Genomic DNA, 21,279 nt, shown 5'->3' with positions numbered 1-21,279 from the left:
CCTTCATAGAAACTGCTAGCACATCAAGCAACCAACAGATCTGAACTACTCAGAAATGTTTAAGAAGACTCAAACATATATAAACTCACTAAATTCATAAGAAGTGTTTCACTATTCTTCTTTGCTAGCAAAGAACCACAGTTTAATAAACCACAGTTTAACTGAAACCAAAGTTTCAATATTCATACAACTTTTTAATGATGTAAAAGTTAAACCAAGGCATCTTCTTCTGGAACAATTTCCTTGAGGCAAATTGGAGTAGGAAAGGTCTACTAGGTTTGAAGGAAGTCGCAGGGGCCTGAGACTCTATCATTAGGGATGATCTTAAGGACAGAGAAGGCAGATTACCTACAGGAAAACAATTAGACCTCCAGCAGAAGTCTCAGCAGTCAAGACAATGGCACAGTACCTTTGAAGTGCTAAGACAAAATAGCCGTACAAAGTGAGGTGGGATCAAGTTTCACTTCCACCCCTATATTCTTGTCCAACTGCTGACATCATTTACCAGAAAATCTTTGTATTATCACTTTGTGTTCATATACATGCAGATTTTCTGGCTTCTCTAGTCTGTTCCAATGACCTCTTTATCTATTTTTGTAGTAATACCACACTGTCTTAATCACCAAAGCCTTATAACTCTTGTTACTCAGCAACAACTCTAAGAGTTATGACTTCCATCAGGACACGGAAGGCATTAGATACACACACCTCTGGCTGACATGGTGATTCAAAAGCTCTCATTTCTGCATCACTTTAAAAAATAAAACAGGCATCAGTCAATGAGCCATTCATAACGTTCCCTCACATGCCCAGGGCTCCCCTTCCTTCCACCTGGACCCGCCACCAGGAAGCTCCTCCTGGTGAGCTGTTCACTCTCTGGAGGTCTGTGTTCACCTGTCACCTGCTCAGTCAGCAGCCACTCCTGCTGGCAACTCCCCTCCCGCTTCCCCTAGCACTGCTCCCCACCCAGCCACGTGGCCTTCTTGCACTCATTTTTTGCTCTCCGCGTTAGAGCTGGTGTGCTCTCCACTGCATTTCCAAGTCCTAAAATGGGCTGGCACAAGGTAAATACTCAATAAACACTTACTGAATAAATTCACCAGGAGACCAGTACGGAAAAGTTGCAGAAATGAGAACTTGCACAGTTAGGCTTAACGCAAAGACAGTTTTGAAGGCAAATCTATGAAATTTCAACAACGTGCTAGGTGCTAAGGAGAAATCACATTTAATTTCAAAGCAAAAAAACAGAAACACAGGTCAGCTTATCTTTTGGACTTTCTGGTCTCTTCTTATGTGTGTCACACCCATATATTTAGCAACAGGTTTATAACACTTCTGTACTTAATTAGGTCCTCACAGCATTTCCTTCATGCTTTTGCACTTAGCAAGGAAGCATTTCCTGTGTCTCCATCTGCCCTCTCCCACTAACTTGCGTAAGAAAAAAGGTTTCTAAAAGCATTATCCTTGAAAACACCTCAGACTTTATCATATAAGAGATCTGCTTTCTTCTTTTGGAAAATAACTTCATTTAAAAACCTAATCTTTCACCCGTGCATGCCACATATGGATTGATTAGAGGGTAAACTAATTTTTGCCCTTTTATACAGCTATGAGGTTCTCATGGTGAGTACACCGGGGTGGTCTGCCCCTCTCTCTACCAGTGAGGCAGGAAGCGAAGAGGAACTAAGGAGCTTCTTGAAGAGGGTGCAGGAGGAGTAAACGAGCCGGCTTAAAACTGAGTATTAAAAAACTAAGGTCATGGCATCTGGCCCCATTACTTCACGTCAAGCAGAGAGAGGAAATGTGGAAGCAGTGACAGACTTCCTCCTCTTGGGCTCTAAAATCACTTTGCATGGTGACTGCAGCCATGGAATCAGAAGATGTTTGCTTCTTGGCAGGAAAGCTATGACAAACCTAGACAGTGTGCTGAAAAGCAGAGACACTACCCTGCTGACAAAGGCCCGTACAGTCCAGGCTATGGTCTTCCCAGTGGTCACACACAGTTGGGAGAGCTGGACCGTAAAGAAGGCGGAGCGCCCAAGAATTGATGCCTTTGAACTGTGGTGCTGGAGAAGACTCCTGAGAGTCCCGGGCAATGCAAGATCAAACCAGTCAATCGTAAGGGAAGTCAACCCTGAACACTCAATGGAAGGATTGATGCTGAAGTTGAAACTCCAGTCATTTGGTCATCTGATACGATCAGCTGATTCATTGGAAAATTCCCTAATGCTGGGAAAGATTGAGGGCAGAAGGAGAAGAGGGCATCAGAGGATGAGATGGCTGGATGGCATCACTGATGCGACAGACATGAACTTGGGCAAACTTCTGGAGATGGTGAGGGATACAGAGGTCTGGCGTGTTGCAGTCTATGGGGTCACAAAGAGTCAGACACAACCGGGCAACTGAACAACAACAACAAAACTAATTTGTATTTACCTTCCCATCAAGTCTTAGACATTCCCTAAACTAAACTAGTTGAGGGACTTCCCTCACGGTCCAGTGGTTAAGGCCGTGCACTTCCACTGCAGAGGGGCATGGGTTTGAACCCTGGTTGGGAAACTAAGATCCCATATGCCTCAGTGTGGCCAAAATTTTAAACAAACAAAAAAAAACCTAGCTGATGCACCTCCCAATTGTCACTAGGAAATTCCAAAGAAACTCTTAATTGATCTGTTTCCACTGTGCTCTAAATCCAGACTTTTATGCAAGCCCTGCCTTCTCACATGGGAAGACAGCAAAATGGTTAGGCCACCAGCTATGTGGCTTGGGGCAGGAATCTCACTGTTTCTTTATCTGTAAAATACAGGGATTGTACCAAATGATTCCAAGACCCCCAGCTCTAAAGCCGAAAATTACAGGAACAATGACATGAATACTTAGTTCATCCTCAGCTCACACAACTAATGACTGACAGTCAAAGCTCAAAACAAACCTCTGTTGTGTTTACACAAGTAACAGATGAATACACACTTATTGTCCAAATCCTAATAAGTCTGCAATATTTAAAATAAAAAATAATAAAGTAAAAAAAAAAAAAGAAAGATACCTCCCTTCTCCTTCCTGCCCTCACTCTCAGTCCCTCTGTCGTCATAATGAACAGCTTGGAGGTATTCCTCCAGATCCTCTCCTATGTGTTTTACATACAGATACTTAACTTTGTTTTTAAACCCTAATATTCTAAATCCAAATTCTCTGTTCTCTCCAAAACGAGAAGTTTTATTTTCTATTTCCTTTGTGATTCTCCACAATATGCTTCTATTCTATACCCAATGGGTATTCAAAAACACTTTTGATACTCAGAGTTGCCAAGTGTGGATTTGGGCCCAGTAAAATATGCTTTCTTATGGCGCTGTGCACAGAACCTCCCAGGGTCCCCTTCTACCTTCCTGGGTCCAGTCATCTGCACCAGAGTCCCCCAGTTCTGCTCGTCCCTGCAGAGGCTGTCCTCACATGGCACATCCCTTCAGAGTTCATGGGGCTCATCTGATAAACAGAAAACTAGTTCCAGTAAAACTAGGAAACTGGCAGCAGATGCAACTTGTGCTTTCACTCTGGGGAGTACTAAACTCTTGCTTCCTTAAGTTTTTTTTCAGTTTGGAGGCATAAATTTTAAAAATAGTTATAGGCATGCCTTGTTTTATTGTGCTTCACAGATACAGTGTTATTTTACAAATTGAAGGTCTGTGGTTTTTATGTAAAGTCTGCTCCAATTAAAATTTATTGAGGAGTGTTTTACAACCAAGAATACAGTCTGTCCTGGTGACTGGTCCATGTTCACTTGTAAAGAACATGCTCTGAGCTGCTGTTGGGTGGAGTGCTCTGTAAACATCACTTAGATCACAAAGGTGGGTGGGGCTGCTCGGGTCTACTACACGCCCGCTGACTTTCTGTCTGCTACTATTACTGACGGTGGGGTGTGGACATCTCCAGCTAGAATTGCAGATTTTCCTACTTCTTCTTTCAGCGCCGTCAGCTCTTGCTTCATGTGTCATGAAGCCCTGTGTTAAGGAGCACAGTACACTAGGGACCACCGTAGGACCACTACGCCTTCTCACTCAACTGACGCTTCTGTCATTAAACACTGTCTCTCTGGTTATTTCCTTGCTCAGAGGACTACTCTGGTATTAATACAGCCACTCAGCATTCTTTTTTTAATACTTTCATTTGTTTCTGTTTGGCCGTGCTGGGGCTTTGTTGCTGCGTGGGCTTTTCTGCAATCTCAGCGAGTGGGGGCCACTCTGCACTTGCGGAGCGAGGGCTTTTTATCACAGTGGTCCCCTTGTTGTGGAGCGTGGGCTCTAGGGCAGGGGGGCTTCAGGAGCCGCGGTGGCACTGGGGGCTCTAGGGCACAGGCGCGGGAGCTGTCACAGGCTTAGTTGCTCTGCGGCATGTGCAGTCTTCCCCGGCCAGGGATCGAACCTGTGTCTCCTGCACTGGCAGGAGGATTCTTTACCACTGGGCCATCAGGGAAGCCCTCAACGTTCTTTTGATAAGCATTCACATGGTATATTTTTTCATCCTTTTTCTTTTTATCTATTGACATGTGATTATATTTGAATGAGTTTCTTACAAACAACAAATAGTTGTTTATGAGTTTTTTTTTTCCATCCCAATAATTTTTTTTAATTGATGTGTATGGATCATTTTCATTTAATATAATTATGGGTATGTTTTGATTTAAGTCTATGATTTTATTTGTTTTTTGTTTGTTACTCCTGTTTTTCGTTCTTCTGTTTAACCTTTCTGTTTTCCTGAGAACTGTCTCAATATATTTAACATTCTATTTTGGTATGTCTATAGTAATTTTTTACTATACCATGCTGTACAGGGGTTTTAAGTGGCTGCTCTAAGGATTACCAGATCAAATGTGGGAGATATACAAATACACACACGCGCATACACACACACACAGCTTTTCAAAATCTATTTAGACTCAGCATTGACCCTCTTCAGTAGAATGAAGAAATCCTACTACCCTACAGGTCCCTTACTCTCCCCTATTATAATTCTTTTATATATTACTCCATGTGTATAAACTGAAAACTCAATCACACAATGATATAATTTTTTTCTGTCAAGAATATTTTAAAAAAACTCAAGAGGAGGAAAACAGCCTAGTGTATTTACTATTATTCTTCCTTCTTTACTGATGTTCCAAGTTTCCTTCTGGTGTCAATTATCATTTGTCTAAAGCAATTATTTAGAGCTGGTGTGCTGGCAATGAATCCCCTTAGTTTTCCTTCATCTGAGAACATTTTTATTTCACCTTCTTTCCTAATAGATATTTTTGCTGGATAAAAATTCTGAGCTGAAAATTCTTTTCTTTCAACACTTTATACATGCTGTACCAACATCTTCCAGCGTCCATAGTTTCTGATGAGAGACTTCCCATCATTCAAGTAATTGTCCCCTACAAGTAATATGCCCTATTAATCAAGAAAAGAAATAGCAATAATTTTAATTTTCATACAAAAAATACAAATATAAACTCCAGAGCCAATCTGCCCAAGTTCAGACCATGGTGTCACCACTTTCTGACTATCTCGCAAGTCACTCAACCTCTCTGAGCCTCAGTTGTCTCCCTGATAAAATGGAGATGACAAAACAACATAGAGTTGTGTTCTCTACCTCGTAGAGTTCTGTGGGGATAAAATGAGTTAATACATGTAAAGGGTTTAGAATAACGCCTGGCACATAGTAAGTACTATATGCATGCTAACCATCTGTGTTATTTTAACTGACTACAGAGGCTTAAGAAAAACAAACTTTATAAATTAAACTTTAATAAGTCGATACTGATTAAAACATAGATATTTGTAAACACTTCTTTCAAATACAAAAGCCTTGTCTTAGTCTGCAAAAGTCCACTAACCACAGTGTAGAGCCCCACGTGGCAGGAGCCACAACTCAGTCACCCTTGAGTCTCTCACAAAACCCATGTTCTTATAAATCACAGATACTAACGAGACAGGTGAATACGGTGATGGTGCATTCCCAACATCTACAATACACAGAGATGCCTGGGTCAGCAACCCAGAAGAGACGTCGGTCAGGACCCCAACAGCAGGGCACTACAGAAGTGTCCTCATTTAAGATGTATGCGTTCTGGCACCTAGCCAACACTGATCCTGATCCATTTTTCTTAATAATTTTGCCAGAATACCTAGAGATTATCTGAATCAGTCAGTGAACATACTCTTGAGAAAACACTCAGAAAACACTGTGAGCGATTTCTCTGCTGGTCCAGTGGTTAAGACTCCATGCTCCCACTGTAGGGGACCCGAGTCCTATCCTGCATGCCACATGGTATGGCCAAAAAATTTTAAAAAAAGAAGAAGAAAAAAAAAAACCACTTAGAAAACTGTGCCTATTTTCAAAGTTCAAAGTGTTAAACACTATAATGCTCTCTTTTAAAGTAACGCTGGATTTTTGGAGGCAAGGAAAACAAGTTAAAACAATGCATTTTTAGTTGCACTCCACCTGAAAGATGGTTGTAAAGTACTCTTTAGGTAGGACACTCAGGCCATACTTCAGCAACTCAGAAGTAACCCCCCCGATCCTGGGACTCACAGGCGCGTTACACACCAGCCAGGGCCCCGCACGCTCAGTGGAAGACAAGCGGCACCCACCTCGAAGTTGTACTTCTTCATCTGGTCGTGGTGCCGGCAGTACAGGTAGAGCATGCCGATGCTGCTGCCCACGGCGATGTAGTCCCCATTGGTGTCGAGGGCCGTGAGGTAGACCACCAGCGAGCGGAACCCCTTCTGGATCTTCGTGGGGATGGAATTGAGCAGATAGTACAGAGGGCAGAACTCTCTGAAGGTAACAGGCTCCGATACAGATGCCATGGCCAAGGTCTCCACCGGTGATCATCAGGCAGGATGAGGGATTTTAACCGGCATCTGGGGAAACCTGGGGCTGAAGAACAAGGCATTATAACGCTTTCGATGTCTAGTCATGCAAAGACAAGTCAGACTTCACAGTGGGAACAAGGAACTTTCAGGTGGATATAAATTATAGTCAGAGCTTAATTACACAGGGAAAGTAAACTAAGTGTCATTAAGATTACTTTTGAGGACTTCCGTGGTGGCACAATGGGTGAGAATCTGCCTGCCAGTGCAGGGCACACGGGTTCAATCCCTTCTTCTGGAAGATTCATGGGTGTATGCCCACGCACCACAAGTGCTGAGTCTGCACTTGGGAGCCCTCAAGCCGCAACTCCTGAGCCTGCACTCTAGGGTCCGTGCTCCACAGCAGGAGAAACTTCGGTGATGAGAGGCCCATGCACCACAACTAGAGCGGAGTCACTGCTGCTCACTGCAAGTAGGGGAAGCCCGCGCAAAGGAACAAAGACCACACAGCCATAAATAAATAAATCAACAACATTACAATTCAGACTCACTTTTTGAATTCCACTATTTTCTGCCCCCTGTAATTTATATCATGATAAATGGTGGGGAAGGGGTGGGAAGAATATTAAAGATAGCTCTGAATCTCAAGCAACTTATGATCTCGTCAGGGAGGCAAAAGAACCTGAAAAGACACAAAACCAGATATGACTGGTGCTAACCTGTGGGTCTCAATGAGAAGAAGGAGAGAGCTAGCATGGACTAGAGTGTGGAGAAAGCTTCTCTGAAACATTTGAAACTCTGAAGCCCACCAGGAAGCACAGAACGTGGAGAAGAGGAACTCCCTGGCAGCCCAGTGGTTAGGACTCTACACTTCCACTGCCGGGGGCATGGGTTGGATCCCTGGTCAGTGAACTAAGATCCCACACACCATGCAGCCGAACAGATGATAATAATAGTACTGTGTAAAAGAAACAGTCAAGACACTGCACTCACTCCCACTAGGAGAGCAGTGGGCCAGCCCAGGCGGAGGAATGCTGTCTGCGGGGGGAGAAACGCCCACAGCCTCCTCAGCCACACAGCGCCTCCCCTGTGCCACCCTGACACCCACACCTCTGGGAAATGTGGATTCAAAGCTTCCCTTGGACTTCTCCAGGGGCTCAGTGGTAAGAAATCTGCCTGTCAATGCAGGAGACATGGGTTCGATCCCTGATCCGGGAAGACCCCACCTGCCACGGAGCAACTAAGCCTGACCGCCACAACTACTGAGCCTGTGCTCTCGAGCCCGGGGTCCGCCACTGCTGAGCCCACACGCCCTAGAGTCAGCGCTCTGGCAGCAAGAGAAGCCACGGCGGTGAGAAGCCTGCACATCACAGCGAGAGCGGCCCCTGCTTGCTGCAGCTAGAGAAAAGCCCATCCAGCAGCAAGACCCAGCACAGATAATTTAAAAAAAAAAACAAAACTTCCCTCAATAAAGATGCTCAGTCATCACATACTGTGTTATAATTTATGAAGTGCTCACTCATCCATTAAATCCTTACCCTACAAACGTTTACATGAGATACCAAGGGCCAGAGGACCACAGGACTTGTCCAAGGCCACATGGATAAGACCTGAATCTATGCCTTTTCGCCCTTCAAGTCCTCCAAGTGAAAGTTGTTCATTTGTGTCTGGCTCTTTGCGACCCCAGGGACTATACAGTCCATGGAATTCTCCAGCCAGAACACTAGAGTGGGTTGCCTTTCCCTTCTCCAGGGGATCTTCCCAACCCAGGAATCAAACCCAGGTCTCCCGCATTGCAAGTGGAATCTTTACCAGTTGAGCCACAAGGGAAGCCCAAGCACATTGGAGTGGGTAGCCTCTCCCTTCTCCAGAGGATATTCCCGACCCAGGAATCGAACTGGGACCTCCGGCACCATAGGCAGATTCTTTGCCAGCTGAGCAGTCCTAAGCCTTTCCAAAGGGCTCTCCATCACACCCCACTGCTGCTGCACTTTCTCCACACACTCTCTTCCTCTTCTGTTGACAGCCTGCTCTGCCTGACCCCCCCACGGGTGTAAGCCCCCCAAAAAGCAGAGCCCACACATCCACCTCACTCACCCTTCTAGGCCCTGGCACCTAGAAAAGGTTCGGCAACATCAGAGGCAAGAAGTATTTATTGAATAAATGAATGAGTTATGAAAAAGGAAAACTGGCAAGGGAGGAATGAGTGCAAGAAAGGAAATGAAGCAAAATCTCATTTTTCCTCCAGTATGGCCCCAGTTCAATGCTGGAATAAAAATCCTCTAGATCTGTAGGACATTTTCAAATCCCTATTTCATTTGATAGTCACAATAGACAAGACGTACAGTGAAGGAGGCAAGGTAACTTACAAGCACTGTTTCTATAAGTACACAATAATGTCCCTCTGTGATGATGAAGGGCTTCCCTGGTAGCTCAGCTGGTTAAGAATCTGCCTACCATGCAGGAGGCCCTGGTTCAATTCCTGGGTCGAGAAGTTTACCTAGAGAAGGGATTGGCTACCTATTCTAGTATTCTTCGGCTTCCCTGGTGGCTCAGACGGTAAAGAATCCGCCTCAACGCAGGAGACCTGGGTTCGATCCCTGGGTTGGGAAGATCTGCTAGAGGAGGGCAAGGCAACCCACTCCGGTATTCTTGCCTGGAGACTCCCCATGGACAGAGGAGCCTGGCGGGCTACAGTCCGTGGGTCAGAGTCGGAAGTGACTAAGCACAAGCACAGTGATGGTTCAGAACGCTAATATGCCCTCTCTTAGCAGAAGCTGAAGCACTCTGGGAGGTTCAGAAATGTGCCTGGGGTCATACAGATTCAACAGCTTTGTTGTTGTTCAGGCAAGAGGCTACAACAACAGAAACTTTGACAGTGAATGCTGATCCTGTCCATACAGCAGCATAGTTCAGAAACTGCCAACTCTGTAAGGGCAATGCTGTCTTGGCTAAGCAATGCATGTGCTCCCCAATCCTCGATTTGCGTAAGTACTCCAGAGAGGTGGGCAAGAGCCACATGACCCCCAAATCAAGTGAAAATGAAGAGGTTATCAGGCAAACTCTAGAGAGAACAGCCACGCTCAGTCCCCTTGGGAAAGCACGCAGACCACTACAAGGACATGGGACGTGAAAGCCAAGATAACAGTGCAAACAGCAATAATGTAACAGCAGACATAAGTGCTTAATGGAAACTATTTCAGCACACGAACTCATTAAATCCTCACCAAAAACCTCAGGAGGGAAGGCATCACTGACCACTGTTACCTCCACTTCACTGGCGAGAAATGCTGGCCTCGTTTCCACCGTCTCCTCTCCGTCTCCAAGGGCAGGGCAGCACAGGCGCAGGAAAAGCTGTGCTTCCTTCACGCGTGTACGCACGCGGACGCGCCCTAGTTTACATGGCACTTTTAAAGTAAGAGTTTATTTTTTACAAGATAAATGTTCTCTATCGGGACTTCTCTGGTGGTCCAGTGGTTAAGATTCCGCGGTGCAATGCAGAGGACATGGTTTTGATCCCTGGTTGGGGAGCGAAGATCCCTCAGGCCACAGGACGACTAAGCCCGCGCCACAATCAGAGAAGACCCCGCGCCACAATGAAGACCCAGCACAGGCCCTACAAGAAATAAGTAAAAACTAAACATCTACCCTCAAAAACTGTGGAAATATAGGAAAGTACAAAGAATGAAATAAATGCCATTCATAATCCCATCAGAGAGATGCTACGTTATAAATGCTTAATAAATCATGAGCATTTGCCACGTCATTAAATACTCTCCTAGAATAAGATTTTTAATGACTATATTTAAAAAAAACTACGGAGAACACAGTAGACTCAAAAACTGAAATTTTCCCAGTGTTTTAATTTCTGCTCTAGCCGATGAGGTCTCCAAGGAAGCAGGCAGAAGTACTGAGCACTTCTCAAATGTCAGCGAATATTGTTTCCTCCTTTAAAGCCTTTTCCCTCAAAGTAGCTCAGTCAAATTATGACATTTAGATTTCAAAAACTCATTCACTTGAATTGACAGCATTCGCTGAGAGCTCCACAATCTCCACACGGAAGGGGCTTGGAGACTGCAGTCTGGTTAGAAGGGGGCAAAGGATTCGCCTCAAAGCTGCACCTGCAGGGCAGGCACACTATTCAAACGTACACAACATGTTTGTTGGAGGTGGCTTAGGAGATGTTAGAGGATAATACAGAAGTTCAGGGTCCCTGGACCAGCTCCTTGGCACAGTGATCATACAACCAAAAGCCACTTCAAGTGTATGAGAAGGGACTACAGGACTCACCTGCCAAGCACCATTAAGAACGACCGTAATTCTATAGCAGGCGACAGGTAGCTGATTGAAATTATCTAAGCTGAAATCCTAGCACACATCTGATCTCTCTCCCTCGCTCCCCGCTACAGCAATCCCTCACCGTGTTCCACCAGCCCTGTCTCCCAGCCGCGTCCCGCTGGCCCCTTCTCAGCTCTGTGGCCATGCCTGAGCTGAAGCCAGCACCCCCCTCCCCTGGACCCCCGTGCGGTCCTTGGAACAACTGCTCTCCTGCTTCCACAGCTGCCCTGGGAGTCGACGCTCACACACAGCGGGCACAGCGAGCTCTCCAACTTCATCGCAATTAAAATCTTTTGTGCTCCAAAGGCATCATCAAAAAAAAAGTGACAAGATGGACTTCCCTGGTGGTACAATGGGGAAGAATCTACCTGCCAAGGCAGGGGACATGGGTTCCATCCCTGGTCTGGAAGATTCCACGAGCCAACTGCTGAACCTGAGTGCTACAACGACTGAAGCTCATGTGCCTAGAGCCCACGCTCCGCAACAGGAGAAGCCACGGCAATGAGAAGCCCTGCAACAAAGAGCAGCCCCTGCTCACCATGACTGCAGGGAGCCTGGGCGCAGCAACGAAGACCCAGCACAGCCAAAACTAAAGAAAGAAAAATGAAAAGACGGGCTTCCCTGTGGTCCAGTGGTTAAGACTCCACACTCCCAACACAGGGGCACAGGTTTGATCCCTGGTAGGAGAACTAAGACCCTCTATGCTGCAAAGTGCAGCCAAAAAAAAAAAAGAGAGAGAAAAGACAACCAACATACTGGGAAAAAAATCATTTATCTGACAAAGGACTTATATCCACGATACATGAAAAATTCTTAAAACTCAATAATTAAAAGATAATTTTCAAGTGACCAACTGAATAGTGGGATCTGAATAGACATTTATCCACAGAAGACATACAAATGGCCAATAAGCACAATAAAAGATGCTCAACATCATTAATCATCAGGGAAAATGCAAAACAAAACCACAATGACATTACCACTTCACACCCACTAGGATGGCTATAATCAAGAGACAGATAAGTGTTAACAGAGGTGTGGAGAACTGGAACCCTCATACATTGCTGTCTAGACGCTCAGTCGTGTCCAACTCTGTGGCCCCACAGCTTGTAGCCTGCCAAATTCCTCTGTCCATGGGATTTTCCAGTCAAGAATACTGGAGCAGGTTATCACTTTCTACTTCAGGGGACCCTCCTGACCCAGGAAGCAAACCCACATCTCTTGCATCTCCTGCATTGGCAGGTGGGTTCTTGACCACTAGCACTGTCTGGGAAGCCCCATACATTGCTGGTAGAGAATAAAAGGAGGCAGTCACTGTGGAAAAGTCTGGCAATTCCTCAAAACATTAAACACAGATTTACCATATGACCCAGCAATTCTATTCCTAATTATATACCCAAGAGAAATGAAAGATGTGAGAGTTGGACTGTGAAGAAGGCTGAGCACTGAAGAATTGATGCTTTTGAACTGTGGTGTTGGAGAAGACTCTTGAGAGTCCCTTGGACTGCAAGGAGATCCAACCAGTCCATTCTAAAGGAGATTGGTCCTGGGTGTTCATTGGAAGGACTGATGCTAAAGCTGAAACTCCAATACTTTGGGCACCTCATGCGAAGAGCTGACTCACTGGAAAAGACTGATGCTGGGAGGGATTGTGGGCAGGAGGAGAAGGGGACGACAGAGGATGAGATGGCTGGATGGCATCACTGACTCGATGGATGTGAGTCTGAGTGAACTCCAGGAGTTGGTGATGGACAGGGAGGCCTGGCGTGCTGTGATTCATGGGGTTGCAAAGAGTCGGACACGACTGAGCGACTGAACTGAACACATAAACTTAATTTCAAAATATTACCATTCATAAAACCAAAGTAAAACAACCCAACTGTCTATCAACTGATGAATGGATAAACAAAACAGGATATATCCATACAATAGAACATATTGTTCAGCAGTAAAAAGGAATGAAGTACTGATACACACTATATGATAAGCCTTGAAAACATTATGCCTAGTGAAAGAAGCCAGACACAGAAGACCATACACTGGATGATTCCACCAAGATGAAATACACAAATGGCCTGAGGTAGCCCGTCTACAGACAAAAAGTAGATCAGTAACTGCCTAGAGCTGGGAGGCAAAAAGGGTGAGGGTGGGGATGGTTGCTAAAGGGTTTGGAGTTTCTTTTTAGGGGGGTAAAATGTCTTAAAATTGATTGTAGTGGTGGCTGCATAACTCTATGAATATCCTAAAAAACACCGAATTGGACATTTTAAATGGGTAATACACATGGATGTGAATTTTCAATGAAGCTTTTACCAAAAAAACAAGAAGTATCCGCTCTCTGACACTCACTCAAGACAAAAAGCTTCAGTAAACCAGAAATAGAGGGGATATCCTCAACCTGATAAGGAATATCTACCAAAAAATCCAACAACTAACATCATACTTAATGGTGAGAAACTCAAAGTTTCTCCAACTAAGACCAGGTACAAAGCAAGGATGTCCCCCTCTCACCACTCCTTTTCCGTATCATACTGGAAGTTCTAGCTAATACAATAAGACAGGAAATGTAAGACTGAAAAGGAAGAAATAAAATTATCTCTGCAGATGACATGTTCATTTGATAGAAAACCCCAAATAATAATAAAACTCCTGAAACTAATAGGCAATTATAGCAAGGTTGCAGAATACAAGAGAAACAGAAGCCGATCACTTTCCTATATAGGAGCTATGAACAAGTGGAATTTTAAATTAAAACATAGTATCATTTACATTTGGATCCCCCCAAATAAAATGTTTAAGTATAAACCTAACAAAATATGTAAAGAGCTATACAAGGAAAACTACAAAAGTCACAGGAATGAAATCAAAGAACTAAATAAATGGAGACGTATCCCATGTACATAGTTAAGAAAATTCAATATTGTCAAGATGTCAGTTCTTCCCAACTTGATTTCCAGTTTCAGTGTAATGCCAGTAAGTTATTTTGTGGATATCAACAAAATAATTCTGAAGTTTTATAGAGTCAGAAGACCCATCAACACAATATTGATGGAAAAAAAAATAAAGTTTGAAGACTGATATAATCTGACTGCAAACTTACTATAAAGCACCAATTATCAAGATAGTGTGGTACTGGTGAAAGAACAAATGAAGCTACAGAAGAGAAAGTGCAGATACAGACCCACATAAACACAGCCTACTGACCTCTGACAAAGGAGCAAAGACAGTGGAGCAAAGACAGCCTTCTCAACAAATGGTGCTGGAACAGCTGGACATCCACAGGGAAAAAAGTGAGTCTAGACACAGAATCTACACTCTTCACAAACATTAACTCAAAGAGGATCACAGGCCCAAACGTAAGACACGAAAACGACAAAACATGCAGAAGGCGATACCGGGGAAAGCCCAGATGACTGGGCACGGTGACGACGTCTTAGGCAACACGACCAAAGGCACGGCCCATGAAAGAAGTAACTGATAAGCTGGCTTCATTAAAATTAAAAACTTCTGCTCTACAAAAGACTACGCAAATGAAAGAGAAGACAAGTCACAAACTGGGAGAAACATATTTGTAAAATACCTACCTGATTAAGGGCTGCTATCCAAAACATACAATGAACTTCTAAAACTCAAGAACCCAATTAAAATATGGGCAAAAGATCTTAATAAAACACCTTACCAAAGAAGATATACAGATATCAAATAAGTCTATGAAAAGATGCTCCACATCGTATGTCATCAGGAGAATGCAAATTAAAACAAGAGCCACTATAAACCTAGAATGGCCAAAATCTCCACCACTGACAACACCGAGTGCTGCTGAGAACGCGGGGCACCAGGAACTCTCATTTATTGCTGGTGGGGCTACAAAACGGTGCAGCCACTTAGGAAGACGGTATGAAGGCTTCTTACAAAGCTAAACATAACCTTATCACATGATCCAGCAATGCAGTCCTTGGTACTTATCTAAAGGAGTTCAAAACTTACATCCACACAAAACCCACCAGGATATTTATAGCACCTTCAATCATAACTGTAAAAATTTGGATGCAATGAGGATGTCCTTTAGTAAGTGAATGAATAAGCAAACTCTGGTACATCCAGACACTGGAATATTATTCAGCACTAAAATAAATGGGTTATTAAATCATGAAAAGACATGGAGAAAAAAAAAAAAGAAAGAAAAGACATGGAGAATTTGAAGTGCACATTACTAAATGAAAGAAGGCAATCTGAAAAGGTTTCATGCTGTGTAATTCCAACTACGTAACATTCTGGAAAAGGCAAACTATAAAGACAGTGAAAAGGGGTTGCCAAGGTTTGGGTGGGGAGGGAAGGGATAAACAGGCAGAGCACAGAGGATTTTTAGGGCAGTAAAAGTACTGACACCATGATGGATGCACGCCACTACACACTTGTCCAGACCTACGGAATGCACACCACCAACCCTAAGGTAAGCCATGGACTGTGGGTGATAACACTGTATCAATGCTGGTTCGCCAACTGTAACAAATGTCCCACTGTGGTGGGGGATGGTGATAATAAGGGAGGGATACATGTGCAAGGGAAGGGAGACCAGGGTTCGATCCCTGGGTTGGGAAGATCCCCTGGAGAAAGGAAAGGCTACCCACCCCAGTATTCTGGCCTGAAAAATTCCATGGACTGTATGGTCCATGGGGTCGCAAAGAGTTGGACACAACTGAGCGACTTTCACCTTCACTTTCAGGGAGTATAAGGAAGTATCTGCAGTTTCCCCTCAGTTTTGCTGTAAACCTAGAACAGCTCCGGAAAAGTGTTTTGTTTTGTTTTTAAAGTTCTTTGAAAGAGAAATGGCTGGCTCTCATATCACTCACCCTATTCAAAATTCTTCAGTGGGGCTTCTGAGTGCTTTGAGTCAGCCAAATACCTTTCTGTGGACGAGGCCCTGTTGGCCTGACCCCTTCCCGGCTCCCCCATCACACATCCACCTCTCCCCACTCATCCTCTAAGCTCTGTCTCTACCACCCACTTATTCCCTCCTTGGGCTTCAGAACTGACTATCTTCCCTGCTCCCCACCACCTTGAATCTCACTCCACACATCTGGCTTCAGAAAGACATCCACTGACCAGATCACTGACAGTGTCCATCAGTCCCCACATCCCTCAACTTTTCATCCTATCTTTCATAATTCTCATCACACTTTTAATTACTTTATTTGATAAACAGTTTAATGATCATCTCACTGATGAGACTGTGAAGGTGATGGTGAAGTCCCTCAGTCGTGTCTGACTCTTTGTGACCCTGTGGACTGTAGCCTGCCAGGCTCCTCTGTCTGTGGGATTCTCCAGGCAAGAATACTGGAGTGGGTTACCATTTCCTTCTCCAGGGGATCTTCCTGACCCAGGGATCGAACCTGGGTCTCCTCCATTGGAGGCAGACGCTTTAACCTCTGAGCCACTAGGGAACTGTAAGGAACACAAATTCTCTCCTGTTTACCAGTGAAAAGCCTAGTATCTAACAACACCTCTGGTATGGAGTAGATGTTCAACATCAACCTGTTGAATGAAAAAATTTAAAAAGTTAACTTCAGGTCTTACTGCAAAAGAATATTCTCAATCCAATCTTTAAAATCAATAATGCTTCTCTGGTCATGGATATTTCCATTAAACATATAAAAATCACAACATTCTTCCTCAAGACAGGATAATTCCCTCCCCCATTATAACCACAACCCACACATCTGGAAGGTGGTAGCTGACTTCACACTGACTGATAGCACCCAAATACCTGATTGGCAGTATTTAAAAATCATCCACTTGGTACAATGGTCTAAATTATCCACCTAGTACAATGGTTGGAAGTTGCCAAAGCACCCTGACAAATCTAATGGTTTAAGGATTCTCTCCAAAATCTCTACGAAGTGGTAATTAGTCTCCCTGTTGTACAGTCTATTATTAAACTCCGGCTACAACATCCACTATTCTTTTAAGTATTAAAATCTTATCAGTTCAGTTCAGTCGCTCAGTCGTGTCACTCTTTGCAACCCCATGGACTGCAACACGCCAGGCTTCCCTGTCCATCGCCAACTCCCGGAGCTTACTCAAACTCATGTGCATATAAAAGTCGGTGATGCCATCCAACCATCTCATCCTGTAATCCCCTTCTCCTCCTGCCTTCAATCTTCCCCAGCATCAGGGTCTTTTCAAATGAGTCAGTTCTTCTCATCAGGTGGCCAAAGTATTGCAGCTTCAGCATCAGTCCTTCCAATAAATATTCAGGACTTATTTCCTTTAGGATGGACTGGTTGGATCTCCTTGCAGTCCAAGGGACTCTCAAGAGTCTTCTCCAACACCCTAGTTCAAAGGCATCAATTCTTTGGTGCTCAGCTTCCTTTATGGTCCAACTCTCACATCCATACATGACTACTGGAAAAATCATAGCTTTGACTAGATGGACCTTTGTTGGCAAACTAATGTCTCTGCTTTTTAGTATGCTGTCTAGGTCGGTCATAGCTTTTCTTCCAAGGAGCAAGCATCTTTTACTTTCATGGCTGCAGTCACCATCTGCAGTGATTTTGGAGCCCAAAAAATTAAGTCTGTCACTTGTTTCCATTTTTTCCCCATTTATTTGCCATGAAGTGATGGGACCAGATACCAAGATCTTAGTTTTCTGAATATTGAGTTTTAAGCCAGCTTTTTCACTCTCTTCTTTCTCTTTCATCAAGAGGCTCTTTAGTCCTTCTTTGCTTTCTGCCATAAGGGTGGTGTCATCTGCATATCTGAGGTTATTGATATTTCTCCCAGCAATCTTGATTCCAGCTTGTGCTTCATCCAGCCCAGCATTTCGTATGATGTACTCTGCATATAAGTCAAATAAGCAGGGTGACAATATACAGCCTTGAGGTACTCCTTTCTCGATTTGGAACCTGTCTGTTGCCCCATGTCTGGTTCTACCTGTTGCTTCTTGACCTGCACACAGATTTCTCAGGAGGCAGATAAGGTGGTCTGGTAGTCCTATCTCTTGAAGAACTTTCCACAGTTTGTTATGAACCACACAGTCAAAGGCTTTGACGTAGCCAATAAAAAGAAATAGATGTTTTCCTGGAACTCTTCTGTTTTTTCAATGATCCAACAGATGTTGACAATTTGATCTCTGGATCCTCTGCATTTTCTAAATCCAGCTTGAACATCTGGAAGTTCATGTTCACATACTGTTAAAGCCTGGCTTGGAGAATTTTGAGCATTACTTTGCTAGCATGTGAGATGAATGTAATTGTGTGGTAGTTTGAACATTCTTTGGCATTGCCTTTCTTTGGGATTGGCATGAAAACTGACCTTTTCAGTCCTAGACTGGCTGAGTTTCCCAAATTTGTTGGCATATTGAGTGCAGCACTTTAACAGCATTATCTTTTAGGATTTGAAATAGCTCAGCTGGAATTCCATCACCTCCACTAGCTTTGTTCCTGGTGATACTTCTTAAGGCCCACTTGACTTCACATAAAATCTTATGGCTGAACATAATGAGATGGAGGCAGTTATTTATCTTTCAAATGAAATCTGGTTACTTCCCTGATCCCAAGCCTGATGGTTAGCCAGTGCTCAGAGGCTGAAGTCTGATCAGAGCATGAAGTTGAGCATTTCAACAAGGCAGCCTGTATCTAGCTTCATCTCAGGCCACTCTTCCTTCCATATACCCCACACTGCAGCCACAGTAGTCTGCCAGCACAGCCCCAAACTCCCACGGTTTTTGCAAAGTCCCTTTCGTTCCTTCCCCATCCCCCACACATATCTTGTAAGAACGCGCTGGCCACAGGAAGCCTTCAGACTCCCTCTGACACTTCGCTGGTGTCTCTCCGCCTTCACAGAACGCTATGAGCGTGGTTACCACATGCTTTGCTCTCTATCCTCCTCGGTGGCTTCCTGCCAGTCTTCATCTACATCCTGCTCGTCTCCAAAAGACCACCAGGGAGTGTGGTACAATCAACACATATCTGTTGAATTAATCTCTCTCTAAACACGGCCAGAATTCCTGAGGTATGGTAGAACAACATATAAAACCACTCCACATCACTTACATCCATAATTATGCAAAAACTCAATGGTCTCTTTATGTCTGGGTCCAAAGAATACATTCATTTAAAACTGACACACGCTTCGAAGGACAGCTCACTTCTGTCTCAGCAGTTCACAGAGCCATCAGCTAGTCCCTTGGATTCTACCACGCTCTTATGCTCTTCTGTATCTAGACATCTCTCCAGGCCTGACTCCAAATTTGTTTCTGTTATGAGTAACTGTTTTCCAATCCATTCTCCACTTTTCTAAGTTCAGTCAGCTACTCTGCCTGATGCCTTTTTGCTTCCCTTTTCCCCACTAAGTTCCAGGAACCATTTTGTCCAAACTACACAGAAGCTAAGATAAAATGAGGCCTCCCCCAAACTTAAGGTCTAATTTCTCTTAGAGAAAATGGAAAACGAATCCAATAGGAGCCAATCTTACACTGAAAAAGACAATGAGACTACAAAGTAACTTAAACCTAACAAAAGCTCCTTACTAGTCACTCCTTCAGAAGAGGACCACCCTGATTCCACCACCAGCCTCCAAGCCAGTCCTGAAAACTCGAGCAGAGCATTCCCTGTACCTACACCTGCTGGTTCTCAACCTGGAAAGTTCCCTGGGGACAAGGACTGGGTCTGTCTGGTCCACCACAGCGTCTCTAGAAGCTGGTACTGTGGCTGGCATACAACAGGCACCAAATAACTACCTGCTGAATGAACCAACAAGGGATGTTCAAAAACAAACAAACAAACAAATTCAGAGCTTCACCAAGGTGCATGGTAGCTTCTAGGTGGGAGGAAGTAAAAAGTGGTTTGCAGCTCAGGGGACCAGGGCTGGTGAACACAAGGGCTACAATGACTTTATTCCCAGATTCCGTCCATCCTGGGATCTGGGTTTGGGGATTTCCAGAACTCCTTTCCATAAAAGTTTTCAAGACCTTGGCTACTAGGAGGAAGTCAAGCCCAAGTGCAACTGATCGCTCCAGCAGATAAGGCAAGGGTGTTGCCAAGCTGGTCCCCCGCACTCTGCCAACAAACGTCAACAGAAGCAATAGGACGGAATAAAATTCCTGAATCTCAGCAAGAAAAGGGATGAAGAACAAAAGAGCAGAGAAGAGAAAAGTAAGTAGGGTGTGCGGGTAAGGACCGCAGGGGCTAGCTAGTCTTGATTGAAATGCACAGCGCCCGGCCACGGTGCTGAGCAATTCACAAGCACTGACCCGTTTAATCCTCTCACCCAGCCAGAGCTGGAAACTATTATCAATCCCTACTTTACTGACGGTGAAACTCAAGTTTACGGAGACATCACTTGCCCTGAAACACAGCTAGGAAGGGGCAGTGCTGTGCGCCGGGTCTGACTCCGAGGTGCCGCACTCTTCAACCTGCACTCACTATCTTGCCTGAGGCCTTAAAGGACTGAGAGGAGAGTCGCTCACTTATCCATTTAACGAACACTTAGCATCAACTGGGTACGAGCCAAGGCCTGGTGCCAGGCGCTGGTGGGCGGATGAAGGGACCGGGACTGAGAGGCTCGGGCTGGGGGACAAGGCGCAGGGTCCCTCAGAAAGACCCTGGAGCTCGGCACCCGGGGCCGGCGGGGGTGCGAGGGCGCGGCCCGGGCAGACGGAAGGCGCGGAACCTGAGAGGCGAGCGAGCCGCGCGCGGGGGGCGGCGGACCCGCGGCGCCCAGAGGCGTGGGCGACGACGGCTCCCTCAGCGGGCCGCCCGCTTCTGCCCGGAACGGGGTCCGACGCTTCGGGCGCCACGGCAACGGCCTCGGCCACCTGGCGCTGGCGAGACGGGGGTCGGGAACGGGGGCGGGACGGACAGTGAGACCCTGAGGCGCAGGAGCTCGGCTCGGGCGGGGGAGCGCGGGGCCGGGCGGCGTGGCGGGACTCACCTCCCGCGGCAGCCCCTCCGGACTCGTCGGCCCGGCCGGGCCGGAGGAGATGGGGATGGACTCCGGGCCGCGGGGACTGCCGGGAGTCCGTTCCCTGGGCAACGGGACGGGCACCGCCGAGGAACAGCCGGCTCCGCCGCCGGCTAGAGCGGCAGAG

General features: G+C 45.2%; 1 protein-coding gene across 7 annotated transcripts in view; it reads right to left on the bottom strand.

Moving 5' to 3' along the window:
- Positions 1-21,271, bottom strand: part of TECPR2 (tectonin beta-propeller repeat containing 2) — a 101,154-nt gene extending 79,883 nt beyond the window's left edge. For 2 of the 7 annotated variants that reach the window (XM_070775770.1, XM_070775769.1), the window contains exons 1-2: positions 21,123-21,270; positions 6,630-6,918 (exon numbers count right to left, since the gene is read on the bottom strand). In XM_070775770.1, the coding sequence (XP_070631871.1) occupies positions 6,630-6,848 (219 nt within the window). In that variant the 5' untranslated portion in view covers positions 6,849-6,918; positions 21,123-21,270. Of the gene's footprint in view, positions 1-3,382; positions 3,484-6,629; positions 6,919-10,118; positions 11,262-21,122 lie in introns of those variants that run through there. The other 5 variants (XM_019983310.2, XM_019983311.2, XR_011562732.1 and 2 more) reach the window with 4 other exon arrangements.
- Between the last annotated feature and the right edge of the window lie 8 nt (positions 21,272-21,279).

Source organism: Bos indicus, chromosome 21 (assembly GCF_029378745.1).
Source record: "Bos indicus isolate NIAB-ARS_2022 breed Sahiwal x Tharparkar chromosome 21, NIAB-ARS_B.indTharparkar_mat_pri_1.0, whole genome shotgun sequence".
Lineage (NCBI taxonomy): Eukaryota > Metazoa > Chordata > Mammalia > Artiodactyla > Bovidae > Bos > Bos indicus.
This window is presented reverse-complemented; position numbering and strand designations above follow the sequence as displayed.